Source organism: Puntigrus tetrazona, chromosome 18 (genome assembly GCF_018831695.1).
Source record: "Puntigrus tetrazona isolate hp1 chromosome 18, ASM1883169v1, whole genome shotgun sequence".
Taxonomy (NCBI): domain Eukaryota; kingdom Metazoa; phylum Chordata; class Actinopteri; order Cypriniformes; family Cyprinidae; genus Puntigrus; species Puntigrus tetrazona.
Window position 1 is genome coordinate 17,855,338 of NC_056716.1, and position 25,000 is coordinate 17,880,337.

The window sequence follows — 25,000 nt, forward strand, 5'->3', positions numbered from 1 at the left end:
GTAATCATTTCTGTATTTTACTCACTCGCCAAAGACTTCACTGCTCTGATTCTCACACACACACACACACACACACACACACACACACACACACACGAATCAGAGCAGTGAAATCTGTGTGCGCGCAATAAATGAAATTTAAATAAATATGAGTGACTCTGCACTTCTACAACCTACTGAACATTTATAAAAGGGCAAAATATAATTTTCTTTCATTACAATTTAATGAAGTGAGTGTAGTTATTTATCATAACATAAACAGGGTATTTCATATTGAGTTCGATTTGATGATTTTGAGCCATTTGATGGTCACTGCACTGTGAAATACAGTATCTCACAGTCATATATATTTGATAAACGCACCACATCATGCAGGTGTTGCATGCAAAAGTGTTTGTAATATACATATTATATACATTACAATATAGTACATTTCTCTCTCTCTGAGAAAGACGTTTAGAGCTGATGCTGATTGGTTGAGGTGTCTGTCACTCACCACTGACTCCATATCCTGTAACGTGATTGGCTTCTGCAGCATCATCTTGTAGAAGGGCCGGATGAAGAACGCTGTGCAGACCAAATCATTTAAGAGTAAACAATGACAGAATTATCACTTATATTTAGACGCATGTAAATCAGTCTGACTGCATGCGGTCAAACGCTGTGAATATGAGTTGTGGGTATTAATATTGGTCCTCACCGTCCAAGAGCTTCCCGTGATAAACAGCCATTCCAGCCACCCGGCCGATGAACTTAAAATAGGACAGATGGTCCTCGTTGCACAGACCTGAGTTGGGGTTGATCTGAAGGGTGTAGTTATCCCTGCAATATTCATAAAGCATTTTTTAAAAACAATTTTATAAAAAAATTCTGCACAATTTTAGTAGGGCTGTCAAAAACGTTAAATATGATCAAGTTTTGTTTTATTGAAACGGTTGTAATTTCAGTTGCGCCACAAGAGGGCGCTTCGAGCTAAATATTACTAATGGGATGAAACGACACGATTGATCTCTTGACACCACTATTGTATAGTTTAATACAAAGGACCAAAAACCAATCACAGAGAACTTTTTCAATAAAAAACATATACGGACATTCAATTCTGTAGAACAGAAAAAGGCACTGTGGCAACAAAGATGCAAACATAATTCATGCATTTAAAAATGTATTCCCATCTCTGTTGCAACAGTTTTGTAAGTGTGTAAAACGACTGCATCCATATGTACAAGTCATAGGTGTTTGGTGATGAGTTTTTGGCTCAAGGACTGCATTTAAAGTCACAGCAGCTGGGATTAGGAGTCGGCTTTGTCCAGATCAGTCAAGTTCTTCTAGTTTTGCTATAAAATTAGATGCACACAATTCCCTAATATATGCTTTAACATTAATATTGCTACTCATGCATATTACTAAAGTAGGTAAATAACAACATCTCTGCATTGATGTGGGTTCAACTGGATAAAATTATTATTAAAATGCAATGACGCATACATCGTCATGGCAACTTGTGCACCACTGACAAGGCTGACTGATGCACATTAAAAAAATTTAATGCAACGTTTTGCATTGCAATGTGGGTAATACCCTTGAATTATTATTTTTTACAGCCCTAGTCCTACAAGTGTATTAAAGACACAATTGGACTGAAGGACATATAAAGCAGCATCACTTACGTGGCTGAATACTCAAACAGCCCATAATACGGGTTGAACATTTCCTTGGAGATCAGGAAGAACCATTCTCTGGCCACGCCTCCATAGTCCAGCCCCTTCTCTCCCTCAAACTCCACCCAGAGGCGGGCCTTCAGCAGGTCCGAGCGTTTGACGGACAGAATGCGGCGGTAGGAGTCTTCCAGAACAGCATTACGTCTCACATTCAGCTCAAAGCGGTTCGGGATGTCAGCCTGGAGACCCAAGACAATAATGATTTTCACTTCATGTTTAGTTATCCATTAAGGTTTGACTGGATCATACAAATTAGATGATAAAATGATTAATGTATTTTCCCAGCGTTTTATTTTTTGTTTTCCATGAAAGATTATGAAAACCAACAATTTATGCCTTTAAAATAATGTGCACAACGGAAAAATAAGACCAACGGTGTCTATAAAAAATATAAATAGGTTCACATTTGTGTTTTATTAAAAATATGCATTTTTAACATTTTCTTGTTGCCTTTGAAGTCATGAAAACAAGCCTATATGGCACTACTAAAAAAAGGTGAATATAACTGATAAACATTCAAAAAACATTAATTCTGTTCAATTGGTTTATGCAATCTTAAAACTAAATTCAGTGTGATAACTGTGGGGTTTAGAAAAGACATAAAAAGTCTGACTTTACTATTAGTATTGTTGTTCACATTAATAATAATTATAATTAGTATTATTATAACCATTCAGTTGTATTTTGCTTGCATTGAAATATTATAATAAGACTTTATTTAGTGTAGTAATGTCTATATTTGTTATCATACTTATCAATTAGTAATATTTGGTATATTTTATTTAGTAATAATAATAATAATAATAATTGTGTGGCCATGCAAACAAGCACAGCAAACCAGATAAATAGATAAAATAAATGTCCTCTTATTAAATCTACAATTAGTTAAACAAACTGTTAAGATGCTGTAAAAAAATAAAAAAATAAAAAACTTCAAAGATAATGAGATCTGAATAAGACAGGAGAAATGACGTACTGGTTTCTTGAGTTTCTTGCGGAAGTACTCATACTTCTGTTTATAGTCTCTGGAGTAAGGCACGGCCTGAAATAAAGCAGAACCCAATCATTTCACCAATAATCCATGAGCTCTTATCTGCTCAGATGTTGTGGACGAATATAACCTCCCCTTCCCTCGTGACTCACACAAGCCCATTACAGGAAACCAAAGGGAAGAAATGTACAGGGTTTCAGGCTCAGAATACTTTTTAGAAACAAGATACGGCAAAGATCACTGTGCAGTCTCTCTCAGTATGATACATTAATGGCTGTTTCTGTCTTCAACGCCTGACCGTATAGGACCTTTAACAGAAACGGAAAACCACTTACTGGACCAGTGATGGCTGAATTCTGTAGTCTTGGATCCTCCCACTGAGTGTTTTTTGTGTCTAAAAACAAAAATAATAAAAATAAATTCAATAACAATTGGTTTAGGGAATAATAAAGAAGTATAATTTAAAAAAAGGTTATAAATAAATGAGTATAAAAAAAATAAAATAAAGTAAATAAAATGGTTATAAAGTTTATAAATGTAACACATTTAAAACAATTATAATACGCAACATATGCAAATAAATATAATGGTAATTTGTTAAATAATATTTTTTTTAAATAATAATTTTAAACGTAAATTAATACATAAATAATAAATAGTAAAAATAGTAAATAGTAAAAAAAGTAAAACAGTTATAAATATAACAAAAATAATGCAACAGTTTATAATATATTAGTAAAATATATATATATATATAAAAATGAATAAATAATAAAAAAACATATATATATATATATATATATATATATATATATATATATATATATATATATATATATATATATATATATATATACACACACACACATATATATATATATATATATACATATATATATATATATATATATATATATATATATATATATATATATATATATATATATATATATATATATATATATATAGAGATTTTTTTATTTTATTTATTTTTTAAATTTATTTAGTTTTTTGAACTTGTTATAAATGTGCCACTTACTGTGATCAATGTAGAAAATTCTGCCGTCACTATGTACTCGCTCCTCCCAACCAGGCTACAGGAGACACACACACACACACACACACACACACACACCTTTTCACCCTTTGTCCTTAAATTTATGACCTGATTATCTGATTATGACATCAGCGATGACATCACCCGTCTTACCGGCAGTGGGCCGAGGTCAGTGGGGTCGAGGGAGACTCTTCTCCTCACGGCAACGGGGACCTTCAGGCGGGGGTCGTCCTGTGACGGAACAGGAAACAGGATGGCAAACACAGGAAGTACATCTCAGCATGAACAATAGCGCAATCAAACCATGCACAGGAAAAGCCGAACAAACACTAGTCACATACAGTGATATTACCACGATGCAGCATCACGTCTAGTCTTACCCATGTGGTGGTCTTAGTGTTGTGGTCTATGAAGAAGGGCCGTCCGTTCGGAGCACTGCGCACCTCCCAGCCGGTCGGCATCAGGCCCGTGTGCTCCGGCGAGTGAGCGAGAGCGTGCTGAGGAGACACGTCCGGGGACAGCAGCGGCGGAGCGTAGACTGTGGGATTCATGGCTGATGCTGCTGCTGAGGCCTCAGAGGGCGGCTGTATGAGCTGAAAAACAGAGGTCAAAGGTCAGGGGCCTGAGGGATGAACTTGGAGAAATATCTGACTGTATTCTTCCACAAATTATGAAGGTTTAATGCAGGGGGTATCAAACTTGATCCTGGAGGGCCGGTGTCCTGCAGAGTTTAGCTCCAACTTGCCTAAACACCTGCCTGGAAGTCTCAAGTATACCAAGTAAGACCTGATTAGCTGCTTCAGGTGAGTTTGATAAGGGTTTCGAGCTAAACTCTGCAGGGACACTTGGTTTAACGTCTGAAAATTAAGAAATCCACAGTTGGACTGTAAAATAATTTTATTTTGATGATTATAAAAAAGAATTATATTTTTTTGTATATTGAATTCATTTAAATTTTATTTTACAATAAAATATATCAAAATAGCAATATTTCTTATTTCATTAAGTACTTTTTAATTTTATTTGAAAAATACTATTTTATAATAATAATAATAATATTATTGTTATTTTCCTTTTTGTAGCTGTACAAACAAGCAAAACACGTAGCTCAATAAAATAATAACAATAATTATTATCATTATTATTACTATTATATTGGCTGAAAAATGTATGATTTATATTTTAGTATGACCTTTAGTATGATTTATATTTTATTATTATCATTGATGTTAATGTGCCAAACAAGGCTTTATGCTATTATTATTTTTATTATTATTTTAAGAGACATGTTATGCACTTTTTTAATGTAATATAAGTGCCTGATGTCCCCAGAATGTGTCTGTCAAGTTTCAGCTCAAAATGCCCTACATATCATTTGTTATATCATTTTAAAAAATACTTATTTTGAGTGGAATCACAAAAGGTCTGATTTTCAGTGTCTTTTAAATGCAATTGAGCTTCTAGTCCCCGCCCTCTTTTCCTTTTTTCATTTGTCTGGCTCTCAAATCACGTGTTTTATTCCATATTAGTTTAAACTTCTGATACGTTATGGTTTTCTGAGTACAGTTTGTCAGCAGCAATAGAAGTTAGAGTAAATAAATCAATACGTCCACCGCTTCTTCTGAGGCTTTGTTAGCACGTTTTTCATGGCTACACCGTTGTTGCTTGTGAAATCAATATGGCGGCGCCTTGGGTGGAAGCCTACAGATTAAGTGGTGGTAATATTAGAATGAGATCCCTTTGCAACATCACAAGAGATCAGACGTTTGGCCAAACTGTAATTATTCAGCTCATAAAATGTGATATAACCAAAAAAAAAAACAAACAAAATCAATTGTATTTTTTTTCCTCAGACCGTGCAGGACTACACCAAACACTTTCTCTAGGACAAGATCTTCAGCCAGGACCGAGAAGTACCTGAATGAGCGGCCGCGTCCAGGTCGTCGTCCTGCTGTTGTGATTGACGTAATAAATTCTCCCCTTACTGTCCTGCTTCTCCTCCCACCCCGGGGGCAGCCCGGCAGACGTGGGTAATAACTACAGGGAAGAACAGAAAGCGACAGAATGAGCAACGAAGCGAGTGGGGTGAAACGAGGAGAGCCAAAAAAAACGGAAACAATCCATTACGGATCGTCCGTTTGGTTCATAAATAGCCATCAGTTAGCGGCTCGGCTCTAAAACACACTGTCCTCTGGGAGCGGATGCGAGCGGAGCTGCAGCTGAGGTGATGTATTGCGAGGTTCGGGGCATGCTGGGAAATCTGGGGCAGCTAAGATTACACACCATGTGCTGAGAGACTGAGAAAAACACTCCATATTCTGCTGAAACTAGAGCACACGGCGAACGCTCGGCCTGGACTGGATGTATGAATGCTTTAATGCTCTCACCACGGGGTGAGCAGGATGCTCTTCCGCCGTTAGGGTCTGTCCACTTCCTCTGCGGCTGCCGTGACCCTGCGGCTGATGGAGACACAAGAGACACTCTGTTACATATAATTTAAGTTGTGTTTACAAGACCGTTCCAGAACAGTTCGATACAAATATTAGAGCATTTACGGAGGACTGGTTTCTGAACCTGACAGAGCGGTCTATGCTGGGGCTATAAAGTGAGGAAATCTGCAGTTCTGCAAGAACCGTCTGGAGCTTCTGACTCACAACATTTTCTTATTAAAAGTACCTGCTGCTTTCTATTCGAACACGAGCTCGCTTGTCATTTCTCCAATCACACGTGCAGAGATTGTGTTATGTTTACGAGGCACAATGCGACGCCTAAAAAACCAGTACAAGTCATTACAATCAGTGATTATGTCCTCACTGGATGCAACAAATGCCTTGTTTAAAATGGTTTTTATTGGGGGTTTTTTGTCATAGTGCCAGGATACTGCATCACGTTACAATACACGAGGTATTCGGCCAATCACAGTGCACTAGATAGCTGGCCAATCAGAGCACACCTAGCTTTTTTAGAACGATGAGCTTTGTGCAAATCGACCCGTTTCAGGAAGGCGGAGCTTAAAGGAGAACCAATGATGTACTGTATGTGGATAATTATGTTTTTTTTAACTGTACAAACATATTGAATGACACCAAATGGACTAAATAATTATCTTTTAAGCAACATCATATGACCCCTTTAAATTGTTAAAATGTAAAAAAAAAAAAGAAAAAAGGCTGCAACATATTGATGCTAAAAAATGGAAGGTTTCATTTCTGGATGCTGATTGGTTTATACAGTTCTCTGCTTAAAAAATTAAAAAAACTCACTGCGCAGAACTCTTAGATGTCAACTATTAATCTTAATTTCAATATATAGATATACTACTGGAAGAACAAAACTAGGCAATAAGGAACTTGAGGTTATTTTAAATTATGCATATAGTCAATGCATCACTTGGAGAAACATGAATCAATAATATAAATTAGTCTACTGAAGCTATCACAAAAACACCACCACATTCAAATTTGGGATCTTGCATAAATGTCTGGAAGAAGATAGAAAACAAGATACTGTAGATCTTCAGAATGACTTTGACTTGAATCGCTTGGGCCACTTTCACTGCTGTTCAAAAGCTTGGGGGTTGGTAACATTTTGAATGTTTGTCAAAACCAAAGTCTCAACAAGGCTGTATTTATTCAATCAAAAATACAGTAAAAATGGTGAAATGATATTGCAGCTATTATTGGAAGAAGTGTGCTCTATGTGAATATATGCCCCAGTCTTCAGCGTCACGGGATCCTTTTAGAAATCATTCAAATAAGCTGATTTGCTGGTTAGTTTCTGATTATTATCAATGTTGAAAAATATTACGCTGCTTCATACTTTTGTGGAAACTGATACGTTGTATTTTTCAGGATTTCTTCAAAAGAGCAGCATTTATTTGACCTGGAAAACTTTGCAACATTCACTGTTGATTAATTTAATGCTTTCATTACTGAGTAGAGGTATTATTATTCGTATTTTATTCACTGGTGAAAAACTGCATTGCTCCGATTCGTTCGTGTGTGTGTGTGTGTGTGTGCATGTGTGTGGACTGACCGTGAGGGACGTGCGCCTGTCGTTTCCGGCCTGCAGTCTGCTGAACTCCTCACAGAATCCGCTGAACTCCATCGGGGAGTGGGGAGGCGGCGGAGAGCGCTCGCTGTGGCTGTTATAAAGTGTGGACTCATCTGCTGTTATGATCTCCCAGCTCTGCAAAACACACACACACACACACACACACACACACAGATGTGAAAGTGTGTCTTTCATCCTGGAGTTCTGAACAAATCACAGAAGTAAGTGTGTGTGTGTGTGTGTGTGTGTGTGTGTGTGTGTGTGTGTGTGTGTGTGTGTGAGAGAGAGTACCTCAGGTGACTCTCTGCGCTCGTGGTTCTCGTCATGTTCAGATATTTGCCTGCGTGTGAGGAACGCCCGCTGAGACTCGCCGTGCGTATCCTGTCTCTGTTCATTGTCTCTTTGACTGTCCCTGTAAATCAGGACAAAACATGCATACACTTCAGTGCTCAAAATGACCCAGAAAGTCTTACATGAAGCAGGTGAGGACGCCGCTGACAAGCAAAGAGCAGAGGAAGGAAACAAGCGGCATATCTTAGCTATAACTGGACGACTGAATTTAGTAGAGTTTGTGTAGGGAGTAATGAACTTATGATTGTTTCCTTAAAATCTATAGAAAACAAATACAAGATTTCACAGAAACCTGTTTTTAGATGCTATAAATTATTTGTTATTACCCTGGTTATACTATTTTAAGGAATGTAAAAAAAAAATATTTAAAAAAATATATATATTTATTAAAAAAAAAAAAAAAAAAAAATATATATATATATATATATATATATATATATATATATATATAAATACTATTTTAAGGAATGTAAAAAATATATATATTTATTAAAAAATAAATAAATAAATATATATATATATATATATATATATATATATATATATATATATATATAAATAAAATAGTGATATTTGTATAAAATAGTAATATTTGAATATAAATATTTGCCGAATAAAATCAACACAAAAGAGGAATGCAATTATTTACATAGCGTATTGATCTTGTTTATGTTGGAGAATTTGTGTATGCATGTTTCTAAAGTTTGCTTCATTACTGGATGGTGGGTCTGTGCCATTGGGTGGTCCTGCTCTCGTGGTTGACGTAGTAGGTTCGTCCCAGGTTGTCTTGCCTCTCCTCCCAGCCAGGGGGCAGCGCAGGCAGCTGCTGAGGATGGTGAGGACTGCATAACTCATGAGGCTCCAAAAACTCCCAACCAGGCTACAAGACAGAAACCACTATTAAAACACAGGGATGCATGCGATTAAATGGGAAAACCTGTTTGTTTAATCTAACGGTACTTTGCGTGAAAAATTGGTAACATATTTATGTAATAACCCTTCTGGAGCAGACCGGACTGGATTGACCAGGACAGTGCATTCAGGAACGGCTAAGCTCTGTTTAATCAAATGTCTTAGATGTCTGAAATCACGTCCGTATCTCGCGTACCACGAGAACGCGATACCAGCGTCAACACGGCACTCGTACAATGAGAGCGACTGGAAAAGTACACAGTGACTCTGCTGGTTCTATATTAAAGTTTTTGTGTATAAATATAACACCTTTGTTTATGCACAAAACAAATGTCATTAGTTTCCTGAAGGCTTTGCTTCTTTTGTTCGGAAACCAAATGACACGCAATACTAGATCTAAAAAAAAAAAAAAAAAAAAAAAACACATGCATGGTCTCTGACAGAACCTGAACATGTTTTCTCGAAATAACAAAAACAAAACCTTTTTAGTAGGCTTAAGCTAGGATGTTCAAGATCATCTCTAGGGCTTCGATATGTGCTTGCTAAGGTGTTCTGAATGGTAACTTAGTGACTACCTTTATATAGACATATTTAAAAATAAAATGACAAAAATATTTAGTTTAAGTTGCAATTTAGTTTTTAGTGCATCACGTTAAGCGATATAATTGGGAAATGTTTTTAATGCTAATAATTTTAAGTTTGAAATACACATAGAATTTCAGTTAATTATTTTATATCATTTTAATGATTGTAGCTTTTGCTAACTATAATCTAAAATCCTAACCTCAAAGCGTGATATATTTTACTTAATATGCTTCCCAGGAAAATGAGCAAAATGCTAACTAAACCACTTTCAAATTAAATTCAATTCAAAACAGAATTGAATACAGCTTCCACAAATATAAAATAAAACCAACAACCATAATACTGTTTGTCTCTTTAATATAAAATCTCTCTCTCTCTGTCGTTGTGCACAGCTCAAGGCCCCAGTATCTGAAAAGCTTTGTGAATCAGGCAGAATTGCGCTTAAGGAAACAAAGCGCTTCTCATTCAAGGACAGACCACAGCAGATGAAGGAATATAAATGTTTTCACGGCCTCTCCATTCAGCACAAATATTTTGAAGGGCGCCGCTGCAAACTAGATCAGCAAAAGTGCTACTCACAAACAAATCAGAGCGTATAAGCCACGTCGAAAAGGATGAAAAATCATTAATTGTGTTATATCGTCAATGCAATCATAGCTGAACACAACGAGAGACGTCTTTCATCTATTATGCATAACTTTAACTTGTTCTAGATCTTTTAGAGAACGCTTTTTTATCCTAGAATTGAAATGCTGCATTTGTCACCGAAGCTTGTGTTTGTGTGCGTTATTCTCACGTCCAGATTCTCATTCTGCTCGGCCGGGTCATCCTCCGCGTCGCTGTTTTTGGGCAGGTATGTCATCTTCAGTCGCAGATGACCTTTCACCCTCGACTTGTGACTGTATCGAAAGAGTTAAACGAACAGATTTAAGCGTAAAGCTCCACCGAAGTGTATCAGAAGTGTTGACATGTACATGTTTGAAATAAAAACAGTTCACAGTTGCGTGATGTCAGAGCAGGTCAAAGGGCCTCAAAACAACAACAGAATTAAGTCGGTGAGCACTAGGTTAATAAAAACCGTCACGTTCGGGGAATAAAGCATGCATGCTGTAAAATCTCACCTTCTCGGGTGCAACAGGAAATCCTTGAAAGTGTATGGCCTTTCGTTGTTGGGATTTTCCGTCTGTGGGTATTAAAAAAAAGATCCAAATATTAGTAGCAGTCTAAAATAAATAAGCATAAATTTGCTCAAATTTCAAATGAAACATCATTCATTGCAAATAAAAAAAACAGGAAATAGTCTACAAAGTGTCAACTGTCATGGATATTTTTAATTCTTAAGGTTTATGATCACTCAGCTAAGCAACACACACACACCCACACACACCCCCACACACACACACACACACACACACACACACACACACACACACACACACACACACATATATATATATAGACAGACTTTAATGTTCACAGTGACTAATAATGAGGCGCAACCGAGCGCCTCCAAAAACTATTTTTTTTTATGATGCCATGTTAAAACGGGAGCTTCTCTGAAAACATCTGAGGTGGAGCTTCTAAAAATAACACCTACATTTAACCTATTATTGACAATACAAATCGGCAGCTTCAACAAAACACACGAAATAAAATGCTGACAAACACTCACAGGGATCTGGTGCAGAGGAACATCCACTTGTCCGAGGAAGTCGTCCCTCGTCTGCAGAGGATCAAGAAAAAACAAAGCTGTCTGAGATTTGGACAGAAACGAATGGATATAACGCATACAAAAGGAACTAAATACAGTCTCGTCTCACATCAGTCTCAACTAGAAACGCAACAATACTAAACTTCTCAGCCAATACTGATAGTTTAGATTTCTTAAAAAGTACACCCACTGTAAACTACGCAGGAGCCCTCTCATTTGACACATAATGCTATAGGTTAAAATAACAACAAACCTGTTACATTCAATGCTTTTGTTTTACAGACGTAATAATAACAAAAATATGCACATATGATGTGCATTGCATGATAGATTTATTTAAACATACATATAATTAACAAATACATAAAAAATGCTGATTGAGAGATTACATGAGAAAAAGTTGTACTGTATCTTTCACCATCTTTTGATGTTTATTTAGCATTACTTTACACCATATTTTGTACTGTAAACCGCATTTATTATTTACATTTGGTGACAAAATGTGCATGATTTGAAAGCTGAGGTTTAGTTTCTTATCACACGTAAAGCTCCTTGCAATTATTGGATGAGAGGTGCATTAAAAGTGAAGGGAAACCAATGGATCTGGCAGTTATAGGCCGTTATTGTTGCTTTAACTTGGACAGCCCTATATGCGACACAAGAAACATTTTCTTAAGATAAGAACAGGTTTTATCGGCCGATACCGATCAATGGCCGATATATCGGTGCATCATGAGTCTCACTGCGTTTATCTGCTCTCAGAATTCATGATTCTGAACTTATCACAACATTATCCTTTGAACTCGAAAGGAAGGTAAACATAGCAACCACCCAGAACGCTCTAGCAACAACCTAGCAACCATAAAAACACTTAAAACCACTCAAAACACTAAAAAAATATGAATGTAATATGAACACATGGAAAAATCCTTTTACTTAATCCATATCAAAACACACACACACACACACACACACACACACACACACACACACACACACACCACACACCACACACACACACACACACACACACACACCACACACACACACACACACCACACACACGTGGTTTTGGGGTCATGGTTTCAGTACAGTGTGGGGTATTCTTAATGGAGTACTGTCCAGGGTGAAAACCCAAATTATAGAAAATAAAGAAATGTCCTGCAGGAATACGTTCAGTTTTCCGAACATATTAACACTTGCTGACAATGTTTATATATATAATTGTTAGGGACTCATACACAATAGCTACATTTAAAAACATACTCCACAAAATGTTTACATACTTATTATATTGCAGACAGGGTAGACGATTTCGCTCAAAAACATGTTCTTCTGGTTGAAAGACTCTTCACATCTCAATGGCAATTACTAAGTGCTCTAAATGTGTTTATATGTAACGTGCAATTAATCAAATTCGATTATCACGTGCATCTCGTCAGTAAAGCCGGTTTCTTGATTGGTAGTACATCGCCGTCCCGTTTTCAGTTGGAGCGGCATTGACTAAACAGAGCCGTAATTCAATGACAAGCCAAGCAATAATCATAATTCATAAATGCAGATGAATCACTTTCGATTTTGAGCACGATATATCCTAGCTTTTGGTGGAAGCGTGACTTTGGAGACTATTATTCACGATCTTATGCTTGCAAAGTTAACTTGACATTGCTGACCTCTTTGCTACACAGAGATAAACAACTATATTCCTCTGTGGTTTGCTCCTGTAGTTGAAAGCGCCATCTAGGAGTTTTGCATCTACTATTTTGGTGGAGGATTGGGTGGTGTACCGTCTTTTTCATATTGTTAAAACCCCTAGTGAGTTACGAAGACACTGACCTTATGCGAGACTATCCAGTGCCTTCATTGTTTACAGAGATATAAATACACGTGTTATATATAAACAAGGCTTTATAAAGGTAGACTTGCCCGTGGTCTATCCCTCAGACCGCCAGCGCGCTGCAAAAATAGGGAGAAGGTAAAAGTAGGCCGAGAGAGAAAGCAAAAAAAACAGAGCGCCAAAGAGAGAGAGAGAGAGTTTGTTTTTGGAACAAAATCATTCCCATCCTAAAACCTTTTCCAGCTGCCGCTATTCATTTCAACGGCTGGCTCACATACTGAGCTTCGAAGCATTTTAAATACATTTTATACCACATTTTATACACGCGCTGTCATTACGCTAAACGAAACAATATGACAAGTTAAACGCACGTCACCTAAATGAGGCGTAAAAGCCTTCGGTGTTTAAAACGCTGTCAGATGTTTAGTTTTTCTGACCTTACGCTAAAACGTGCCCATCTACACACGGTCTACGACTTCCTAGCAAACGACTCGCTCGCTATCAAAAGGTTTTTTTTTACGGCGCTTATAAAGTCGTGATGATGAATAAAACACATATCTTCCCCCGTTCTTAAGGCCAGCCTCATATATTCCTGTTTGTTCTGTATTCGGGTCAAACCACAGAGCGGTTCTGCCACTCCGCAGGGCCCCAGACGAGATGACGGACTCGCTCTTTGTGCCCCCGTGACGATGGGAGAAAGCTTTGTTAGGGTCATCTTGGTTACTATTGAGCTAGATGTAACATTACTGCACAGTGTTATTAAGATAAATGGTTTATTTTAATATTAAATTGTTTGTTTAATGACTATGGCAGTGTATTTAGCATTTGTTTTTATCTATTTGTATATAATTATATTAGGGTTGTGCACGAATAGCTCGGATATTCGGTCTGTAGTTATTATTTGAACAAAAAAAAACACTATTTAAATTTTACTATGTTTTGATTATGCAGGGAACCCGAGATAAATCTTAAGCAGTTATAACTAAATGAACTGGGTGGCGCTGTGGAGAGCGTTTACAATTTTTATAGTATTTGATCACAAATTTTCGTCATCTTTCTGCCTAGCGGATTTACAATTACTTTGATCAAAATAATCTTACCAAGTGATCTGACAAAATGTAATTATTCAGCATTATTGATTAATTGATAACTGATTGATCATGAAATTACCACCACAATGAGAAATAAATGAATATTCGACTATTAGTTTTTATGAGCCCTAATATTCGAATGCAATATTTTTGGAAAGTGCCCATCCCTAAATTATATTTATAATTTTCCCTATAACAATTAGCATTCTAGCAAATACAAGTCAGTCTCCTTCTTTAAAACTAAGGGGATATTTCACATAAATAATTTCCCACAAATTATATATATATATATTTTTTTAAGTAAAAATAAATAAATAATAAAAAGGCTAATAATAAATTAATTCAAATTAAGAAAGAAAAAAAGAAATTGGATTTTTTTTAAACTGAAATTTATATAATTTGTTAGGACAGAACGATATTTGACCGAGATACAACTATTTGAAAAATTTGAAATCTGAGGGTGCAAAAACATTAAATGCATATTACTAATCAAAAAATATGTTTTTATATATTTAGAGTTGGAAATTTACAAAATACTGTGGAAAAATGTCATGGAAGAGGATATCATTTTAACCCATGCAATGTATTTTTGGCCATTGCTACAGATATACCTCAGGGACGTTTAAGTTAAGCCACTTAAGATTCAAAGCTGTTAGGAGATGCATTAATAGTCCTTCAGTACATCATAGCACAGAATTGCCCAAATGCTGGCAGAGCATGCAAGAGTATAGCAGGTATACTACCTTGAGCTATGACAAATACACAACTTTATCCATGGTGAGACAAGGCAAAACGTTAGTAAGGTAATGATGGAAAACCGTTGTTAAAGTATCTGTATGCGATCAAAAGGAAAACAGTAAATGATGCCAAACGTTTGAAGAATCTTAATGAAGGAGGCTTAAAGTGAACCATTTTCTGCTACAAGAGGAGCGTGTCTACGGTTTTCTGCTGCAAAACACCTGACAAACATTTCCTCCCGATCACATCTAAACGCTCCCGAACAAAGGCTGCACTCATTTCTGATCTTACAGGAGATTTTCATATACGGACTTAGCTGCACTTCAGTTAAAGATTACTATAGTGTTATAATATTTACATGCACATTACAGTGAAGTACAAAGTAGAAAGTCTCAATCAAGCAGCTGTTACAGAGAGAGATCTAATTATTTTCACAAATCCTTTAGGATTGTAAGCCCTGTGGGAGGAGAGACATGACCGGAGACATTACGAGTTGCTGCTGACTGATAAGAGCTAATCAAGCGCGGAAAGTGATGTGGAAAAACACAACACATTCACACACACTAACAAACCCCCTGGCGCTCGTACACACACACACACACATCTGACAGCTCTTTAGGAGCGCTGTTGAGTGCTGATTGCATTGACCTTTGGCAGAGGTCACACGGTCATGTGTTAACCATTCCCGTCAGCGAGAGCAAGGTGTGACAGCGTCCTTGAGCGGGAAACGGAAGAGCCGTGATCAACAGTCGGACCTGAGACCCAATCTGAAAGGTCTGTTTGATCAGGGGCCTGGAGACGGGATTGTGATCGCGAGCAAACACTAGCTAGACTGCAGAAATACATATATAAACACACTGCACATCTACTATATCCTCAACCTGAATTCAACTGGTTTAACCACAATGCATGCATCTTATAAAGCAAACTGTCTAAATGGAAAATATATAAACACATATACCGTGTTAACAAACTGGACGTGCATGCAACTGGTTTAGTAAAAAATGCATTTTTAAAGTGCATGCATTATAATTATTATTATAAAGTAGAAACTGCTAACAATCAATAATACTATTATATGATTATTATTATTAATAATATATTGGTTTTCTAGAGTTATATACATTATTTACAATTCTTTAAACATTGTACTTTTTATATTTTGCCACTCATAGTGGATTTTTAGACCTGATAAATGTGAGGAACTAAATTCAAACTTAAACAGCCATATTAGTTTACATAAATTAAATTGCTAATATTCAGTAATAAAGAAATCAATAAATAAGTTTATTATTTTATCGATTTTAATTTATTTCTTACTTTTACTTTTTTTAAATTATTTTATATATTGCCATTACATACACATTTTTTATACACCATCTGTTAATAAAAAAAGTTAGAAATTTGAAGAAAGTTTGAAGTGGATTTAACAAGTACCAGAAGTATTGTTTTTTTTTTTTTTTTTTTTTTTATATTTTATTAAACAACCGGGGGACTTAGACTCAAAAGACTTTTGCTAGGAGTTGCATTTCTTACGTGTAGATACATCTGACTGTTGAATCAAAAGCGGATCATAACATAAACACACTGAATCAAATTACTTTGAGAGGTTCCCAGATCGCCTGGCTGAGCACCAGCTCCATTTCTGTGGAAAAGTGATATCAGGTAGAGTCCTGGACTATCATTACGTTATGCAAGATCCACAATAACTTACTTTAGTGCAGAATATTGCATGCAGGGCTGAATGATATTGTATTACATTACCTTGTTGTTGCCTTTTACCTGACATACTCTCTAAACACGAGCTATGAGGAGAACAATATGTTCATGTGTTTAAGATGCACAAACAACCATGCTGAAATCAGAGCCTTGAATTTAGATTAGATTACATAAGTGTGCAGCGGTAGTAAAGGTAAAGGCTCTGTTAATCGCTTGTGCGGCCGGTTTCTAACGCGCTGTAAAAACAGAGACAAAGAGAGCGAGTGCAAATGAAATAAGCGAAGTGGACGAGACACCTGATGCTCTGAAAACATAGCGAGGCTAAGCGAGCACCCGCTGCGCAGCGAACATGTTATCCTTTGCTGCAAAGGCACCGCATGCTTTGGCCCCCGTCTCACTGACACTCATCCTCTCCCCCATCAGCTGACCTCTGGCCCAACAGCTGACAGACAGCCATGTGCGGGCCCTGCATATCATGTTGAATCCTGAGAGCTGGCCAGCGTGGTACTCGGCCAGACTAACTGGAGTCAAGCGGAGTATTTTCGAAGCCGTGTATTTATAGATGGCTGGGGGGAGGCTTAGGGACACGGTCTATAATTATTGCAGAGGTAAATACATACGGCGATCACTCGGAGTGTTAACAAATTAATAAAAACTGGAAAAGCCTCTGAAATGCGAGGTTCGCGCGACCGGTTTAGCCACAATGCATTTTTTAAGTGCATGTCCACAAGCCAAGCTGTCTAAATGGAAAATATAACAGAGATGAACGTACAGTGCTTTAACGAATAAATAAAAACGCTAAAATGCGACATGCATGCATACAACTGGTTTGCTAACAATGCATTTTTAAAGTGCTTGCGTATAAGCCGACCTACCTTAATGAAAATGAAAAGTTTGCAGCATGTAATATGCATGTATGCAACTGATTTAGTAACCATGCATTTTAGAGGGAATGTCTATAAGTCAAACTGGCCAAATGAAAATACCTACAGTGATCACTCTGAGTGTTAATAAATTAATAACAACTGAAAAAGTGTCTAAAATGTGACATGCATGCATGCAAACAACTTGTTTAAATACATGTAAGCCAACCTATCTGAATAGAAATGATCCCATAGGTACATTCATAGAGTGATCACTGAACTGGTTAATAAAGTAATAAAAACAAAAAAAAGTCAGATAAAGTAAAATGCATGAATATAACGGCTTTGGTAACAATGCATTGTTAAAACGCATGTCTATAAGCCAACCTATCTAAATTGAAATGATCCAATACATCAAAGCATACAGTGATTAATGTCTTAACCAACAAAAAAAATGAAATAGCCTCAAGCGTAACATGCATGCAACTGGTTTAGCTGCAATGCATTTTTAAAGCCAACCTGCCTAAAGGGTTTTGTACATTGCAAATACTTACTGCTGAATGTTTGCCCACAATGACACACATAATTAAAAACGAAAGCGTTTGAATAGCTTTGAAAAGTTTTTGAATAGATATGGTACATATTGTTCATATTCTTCAATCCATAGGTGAGCAAACGCCTCAACTAATCCATGACGAGAAAACGATCACTGCAAATCATCACTTCATTTGGAAACATATGCACGTGGCTCTACAAACCATGTCTTAAACTACAAAATTTAATTTGAATGAAATTTCAGGGAAAACATTATTTATACTCACAGAGTTTAACTTTGCATGCAAGATAAAAAAATAAATAAAAAAAAGAGTGCACTTGCTGATAGATGGAAAGGCTTACGGTATCATTTCTCTCTGTGCAGGTTGGAACATGATCCATTTCGCCGTTTGTGCTGTATTCCGGCAGGGTGTTTGATTTTCTTGCACTTGTGCCATGAGATACATGGATGTGTACGTGTGGAGGGCCTTTTTTGGAGTGCAAGTCTGCAGCATTCGAAACGTGACAAGAAATCTCAGCGTTCGCGCAGGGTACCTCCAAAGAAATGCTCCTGTGAAGGACGTGATGCGACCCTTTTCTTGATGACTTATCCGCAGTCGGAAAAGTGTCGTGTCTTCTTTCCGTCGATGACGGCCTCCCGCTTGGCAGCATGCAGGCTGAGGTGCTCCGGAAAAGCCTGGCTTTCTGGGGTTCCGGGACATTGTCGGTTTGTGGGCCCTCAAGAGTTTTGGAGCAGTCGATGTTGACCTTTGTTTTGGCCGAACTTCCTTTCCCTGAAGGAAGCGGTCGCTGGTTCGCGAAGTGCAATAGAACGCTGGAGTGTCTTTCCGTTCGCTCTGGTCCTGGCGGTTGCTCCGGAGGCACGCTGAAATGCACGATGGGTTTGGCGTCCCTGTGTTCTGCTGACGCGCTGGTTTTGGAGAGCCGCAGACCGTTAACTGCAGTGGCGACGGATCCCTTGGATGTTTCATCGTGCGAAGCGTCAGCGCTGGACAGCTGCATCTGATGAGAGGTCTGAAAGGAGCTCCTCGCAGACGGAGGCAGTGGAGGAATCATGGGAGACGCTACCGGACTGACGGGGGATGCTGGCGGCGTGGTGCATGGGCTCCGTGGGAAAATCACTAAGGATGAGCAACGCCGCAACGGTGCCCTCGCCTTCCGCCGAGAGATGGACTTGCGGTCCGGGGCGTCCGCTTCGAATATGCTGTTGCTGCTGCAGTAGCCGGCATCGCTCGTGGTGCTACTGCTGCTGGAGGAACCTCCATCGCCGTTTCCGTTCTCACAGCCGGCGAGCTCTCTGTCTCCCGCGCAAGGCTGCAAGGAGATCTGCAGCATGCTTTTCCTGCTCCCGTTCACCTTGGGGATAAATACGGTGGAGTGCCGCTGTAAATTACCGTACTCCGGTGACAAGGGCGGCAAAGCCAGAGCCAGCTGTCCTGGAGCCACCTTCATATGGAGGGAACTCTGCACCAGGCCCTCGCTGGAGCTACGACCGGTATTCGTGAACCCGCTTTCCTCAGAGCGTCCGGTGCAAGTCTCCGACAGCGGGTCGGTGTTGCTTCTCCGTGAAGCAAAATGCAGTCGCAGTTGCCGCGCCATAAAGTCAAGCCTCCCGGGGATCCAATGGGACGCGGGACATGGCAACGCCAAAACAAGCAAGTAAAAAACGAGCAGCAAAAAGCAACTGCTCCTGGTCCCGTGCTGCGATTGCGAGCATTAGCGGTTGCACATTGCAAAAATAGCTGCAGTGACAAGCAACATTCCTCCTCTGAAGCTAACAACCATGACAGGTCAAACGCAGCATGAAGAACAGCTCGAGTTCTCTGAAGGATAGCGGCGAACTCGGAGAGCTTTACGGAGGCAACTGCTTCAGAAACCCTGCAAAGGGCTCTACTGTGCCAGACCTCCGGAGTGCCTCAGCTGTGCCTTCTGTAGTTTCGCAAGCGCCGATTCAGGCACGGGTGCCCTCCCTCCCCCAGCTGCCGGTCACCCCAGTGCAAAAAACAACAATCTGCGTGCATGCCAGGATGGAGGTGGAACAGCTCGCCCCGTTCTAGCCAACCTCCACTCTGCCACCTCCTTCTTCAGCAGTGGCAGCCCAGTGTCTAAAGTTTCTAGTAAAGCTGCACCCCTGCTAATATTTTTACCCCACCAGGATAGAGTTACAGGAAATAAAGAGGAACGGGGTTTGGCATGATTTTAAGCTTTCCCAACAGCATCCACATACAGTACGTCGGTGATACGTGGGGAACATGGTGTTACGAGCTGCTGAAACCGCCAAGCTCGTAAAAGGAGAGTTTGGCTTATTTCTGCACTTCCAACCATGCTCGGCTTGGAGGCATGAAAGCATCTACAAATTTGAAAGTAGAAGAAAGAATCGAGTCTGTTTGTGCCAAAAAAGTGCCTCCAAATCCTGAGCTTGTTGTGCCAGCTCGCATATGGACATGTGCCACATCACGTGTCATCTGACACTCACTGTTGCAGCCATTTAAGACCATGCTTCTGTCAGAGAGAAATGCCATCTCATCAATCAGGGTCAGTTGCGTGAGGGGTAATTGCAGTTACCACAGTGCACAGGAACAGTACAGGAAATCATCCTGCTCACAGCATGAATGTAAATTAAATAGAAATTAGCCCAAGTCAGGAATTTTTTGCATGTGCACTTGGAAATAAACAAGGTTTTAGGATTTTGGCATTTTGAAATAAAAAAGGGGTAACTGAATGCATTTCAAATTGTCATGAAATATAAGAGAGACTGAATATGCAGTATTTGCATTTTTTGCATACAGTTGAATACAGTTTTAAGATTCTGGAATTCTACAATAAAGAATAAGATTAATTGACTTAAAATGCATGCAATGTATGCAAGACTGAATAAACCATTTTTGAGCTTGAAAATAAAGTTTTAGGATTGTGAAACTTTACCACGAAGAATAGGGAGTGACGGCATTTTGCAATACGATATATGTGAGAATGAATATGCCATTTCTGCACTTTAAAGTAAAGTTTTAGGGTTTCAAAATTCTACAATAAAGAACAACTGCAGGCATTTTAAATTTAAATGTAACGTAAGTGAGACTGAGTATATTATGAGATAGTTTTTGCATTTTGCACACTTAGAAATGTACAAAGTATTAGGATTTCAGAATTAAAAAAGAAGAAAGAATAGTGGTAACTGCATGCATTTGAAATTGCAATGTAATATAAATGAGACCGAATGAAAATATTGGGATTTTGGAATTCTACAATGAAGAATTGGGGTAAATTGAGTGTATTTTAAATTGCAGAGCAATGTAAGTGAAACTGAATCAGCATTTTGCATTTCGTGCACTTGGAAAAAAACTTTTAGGATTGTAAAATTTTGAAACAAAGAATGGGGTAACAGTCAGACTGATTACTGAAGAAACATCTTCTGCTGTCACAAGCCTAGAAATGTTTTGCACAAAAAGAGATCTAAAATGATTTGTCATCCCTTTCTGTAAGCTACCACATTCCTCGGGAGATAGAAATAGCATGCATTCTTGGCTCATGCCAGCAAACACATTCTAGCAATGACATGCCAGTTTTTCTTACATCCAGTAAGCGGGTTAAGCTATCTGTCAAATGCAGGAAGGCAACCGAGGTTTATTATCTTATCAAGAGTTGCTGTTTTTACATGAACACTGGCTCTTTTATGCAAGCGTTTGTTTAACCTTCCTCATTATTTAGGGAGGACGCCGTCAGCGTGTGACGGAGAGATCCCCCCCAACGCCAGTCACGCCTCGTTCACTTTTATGTGTTTTAAAGCAGTTACTTTTCACACTTAACAGCACCCAAAGGTAAATTCCTGTTCCCATGCCCGAGTTTTATGATGGCTACTTGCAAAAAGGTATCCTTGTTCATTCATTACACACTGACGCTCAGGTAGCTGCTGATTTTACAAACCTGAAGCCAACAATAACAAGCCGAATATATTTGATACTGCTGAACTGCATGAGGTCTCATTACCATGTAACACATCATCCATTATAAGGCTGAACAAGCAGTTCTGTTTAAAACCAATGCTGCTGGTTAAGCCAATATATTTTCATCAGGCAACAGGCAGACACACACACACACACACAAACATGGCATTTGGTGCAACTAATTGTGTGAAAACTTCACTAGCAGACCAGACAAATATATAAATGATGCATTTCACAACTTATTGATAAATCTGTTAATTTAAGCTTCAGATCTCATCTGCACAAAATCTGTACATTTGATTTCGTACTAAGCAGAGGATGCATCAATAAAGCAAAAGTCGCAATAAAGACATTTGCAACATTACAAAAGACTCCCTTTTCAAATAAATGCTCTAATGAACTCTATTCAAAGAATAGAGCACAACTGCTTTCAACACTGACAATAAGAAATATATCAGTACATCAGAATGACTTCTGAAGGATCGTGTGATGCTGAAAATTCAGCTTTGATCACAGCAATAAATTGCAATAACGGTAATTATAATGTTACCGTTTTTACTGCATTTTCTCCCCCACAATAATTGCAGCCTTACTAGGCCGAAGCCCCCAAGCTTCTGTATCTTTTTGACATTGCATTAAAAGAAAATGCATTCATGTACATACCAAACGATTTTCATCAAACACCTCCAGCAGCAGACGATGTTTCCTAGGATGCACCTGTGACAGACAACGAAAGACAAATAAAATGTTAACATATGTCCAAGTATGGAGTAATGCAGCGAATCGGTCACATATCTAAAATAAATGACGCCTCGTTACAAGACAGATGGTCTGCTCATCCTCCATTCATAACTCTTTGACTTCAGGCCTGTAAATGGCCCGTGAGTCAGACAGCGTCTCATTTAGCATTTTGTGAAGTCCCCGCGTTGGTATTTGGGCCAGTGGTCAGTTTCACAAATAGGGAAGAACCGTCCATGCCAACGCCTGGATCCGGATCTGATTCATGCACTAAATATCAGGTACAGTAGACGTTTTTTTTTGCATGGAAAACACATACAGCGCGGTCCAAAAGTATGAAACTACACCGCAAATCAAGGACACTGGAAGATTTTATAAAACATACAGGTACGAAGTATTAAACAAAGAATATGCATGTAAAATGAACACTTCAGGAAGTCACCGTCGAAAAATAAGCAAGCATGACATGACAAAATGCACGCTAAATATGAACCAAACTCATTTTCGATCTTCAGTGTGCTTGATATTAAAGCATCTGTGAGTCGTCAAAACATCTTGAAATGGTTTCTCTTAACACAGTCCTGCTTTCAGGGAACCTTACATGCATCTCTCTGTCCTTTCTGAGAAAATGAGCGATGTCTACAGAAGATACGCACACTGCGTCAGTAAATGCGTCACAGTTCGTCACAAGACAGCGGGGAGAGCGGACAGAATGTAAGAGGTGCCCCTCATCTCAAACGCACCCCGTAACTCAACCCCTGACCTCTGACCCCTGAACATGTGACCGCACCTCTCTCATTACATGCTACCCAAACAGACCGTCATTTAATTAAACAGTGATTATTTAACTAGGAACATATCGGGGAAAAAACCTCACAAAATAATGTTCACTGCATGTCCTGAAGTAAAAAAAAAGGTAATTTTTCAGGTATTAGAGAAAAAAAGTCATGCACAGTTTTCTAGTAGTTCTTTTGAACTTGACTGGATTCTCTGGATCACGACAACAAATGGTTGGGTCCATCGCGAGCACATTTCTTGGAAAAACTCCATTATTAACACCGTTGTTTTATATGTAAACTACATAAATGCGATGCAAATAAGGAGCCCTACGCACATGCGGAAGGCCGAAGCCTTTCCCTGAACTTTCCTTCAAGGAATTAAACCATATTTATCTCTCTATGACCCCATCAGACCTCGGTCGAGGCTAAACGGAGGGTCGTGACTGAATTCAGCTGACTTCTGGGGGGGTTCAAGTCAGGTTTCAAGCTGCGTGCAGCTTTGGAAGAATCATCTGAATAAACCACTTTATGGGGCTCAAAATAAAACCACAGCACTGAGTTTCATTTCTGGTCATCTGACATCTAGCGAGACAGGCTCCTGCTGAAGACCACGTTTCCCGTATGAAGAAATGCGGAGCTAAACGCTAATTCTCAGGTTAGCATAAACACTGTCAAGAGAGCCGAGATAAACACTCGGCAGGATATAAGCTCCTTTATATACTAAGATCTCCTGCTCGGTGATGTTTTACACAAGCTGAGGAGGATTTAAGTGGTTTACAACCAAGGCCGTTGCTATGAGGACTCCGTTTCTAAGCAATTCTTAATCTTTGTAAGCATTGCACGTACTTGACCGAAGCATTATCGTTTATTCTGTTTCTTTTTGGCTGCGCACGTTCTCATCTTGGCTTGTGCGTTAACATAAAATGCAAAAATGGTTTTCTAAAACACTTGAACTTTTAAACAGCCTCCCAAAGCTGCAATACGAGCAGCCCGTATTGTATAACGTTTTCTATTATTACCAAACACAATGACTGCATCTGTTTAATATTAGTTCACAAGAACGCATTACTGGAATCACTAACAATATCTAAATGTGATGATGATGATGAACAGAGTTCAGTAAGTAAAAACGACAGGTGCGCGCATGAGATCTTATGATACAGAACAAAAGGTTTTACACGGCAATCTAGACCTGAAAGGGATTTTTCTGCCAGCCAAACCCTTTTGACCTAAAATGTTTGCTCAAGTCTCCTTGAAATTTAATTTAACAATAGATTGCATATTCATTATTATTTATTTTCTTTTTAGTAATTTATTTATTTTAGTTATGTTAAAACTATTAATCATATAAAAAA

General features: G+C 38.4%; 1 protein-coding gene across 1 annotated transcript in view; it reads right to left on the reverse strand.

Annotated features, from left to right (window-relative positions):
* The window catches only part of nedd4a (NEDD4 E3 ubiquitin protein ligase a), a 33,330-nt gene that overhangs the window by 5,031 nt on the left and 3,299 nt on the right, over positions 1-25,000 (reverse strand). Inside the window, 18 exon segments of the mRNA XM_043264452.1 lie at positions 497-567; positions 701-822; positions 1,671-1,900; positions 2,698-2,763; positions 3,048-3,106; positions 3,752-3,806; positions 3,923-4,000; positions 4,150-4,362; positions 5,687-5,806; positions 6,157-6,228; positions 7,805-7,957; positions 8,114-8,234; positions 8,890-9,053; positions 10,467-10,569; positions 10,792-10,853; positions 11,343-11,393; positions 18,527-19,540; positions 22,792-22,845. Coding sequence (XP_043120387.1) covers positions 497-567; positions 701-822; positions 1,671-1,900; positions 2,698-2,763; positions 3,048-3,106; positions 3,752-3,806; positions 3,923-4,000; positions 4,150-4,362; positions 5,687-5,806; positions 6,157-6,228; positions 7,805-7,957; positions 8,114-8,234; positions 8,890-9,053; positions 10,467-10,569; positions 10,792-10,853; positions 11,343-11,393; positions 18,527-19,540; positions 22,792-22,845 — 2,808 coding nt within the window.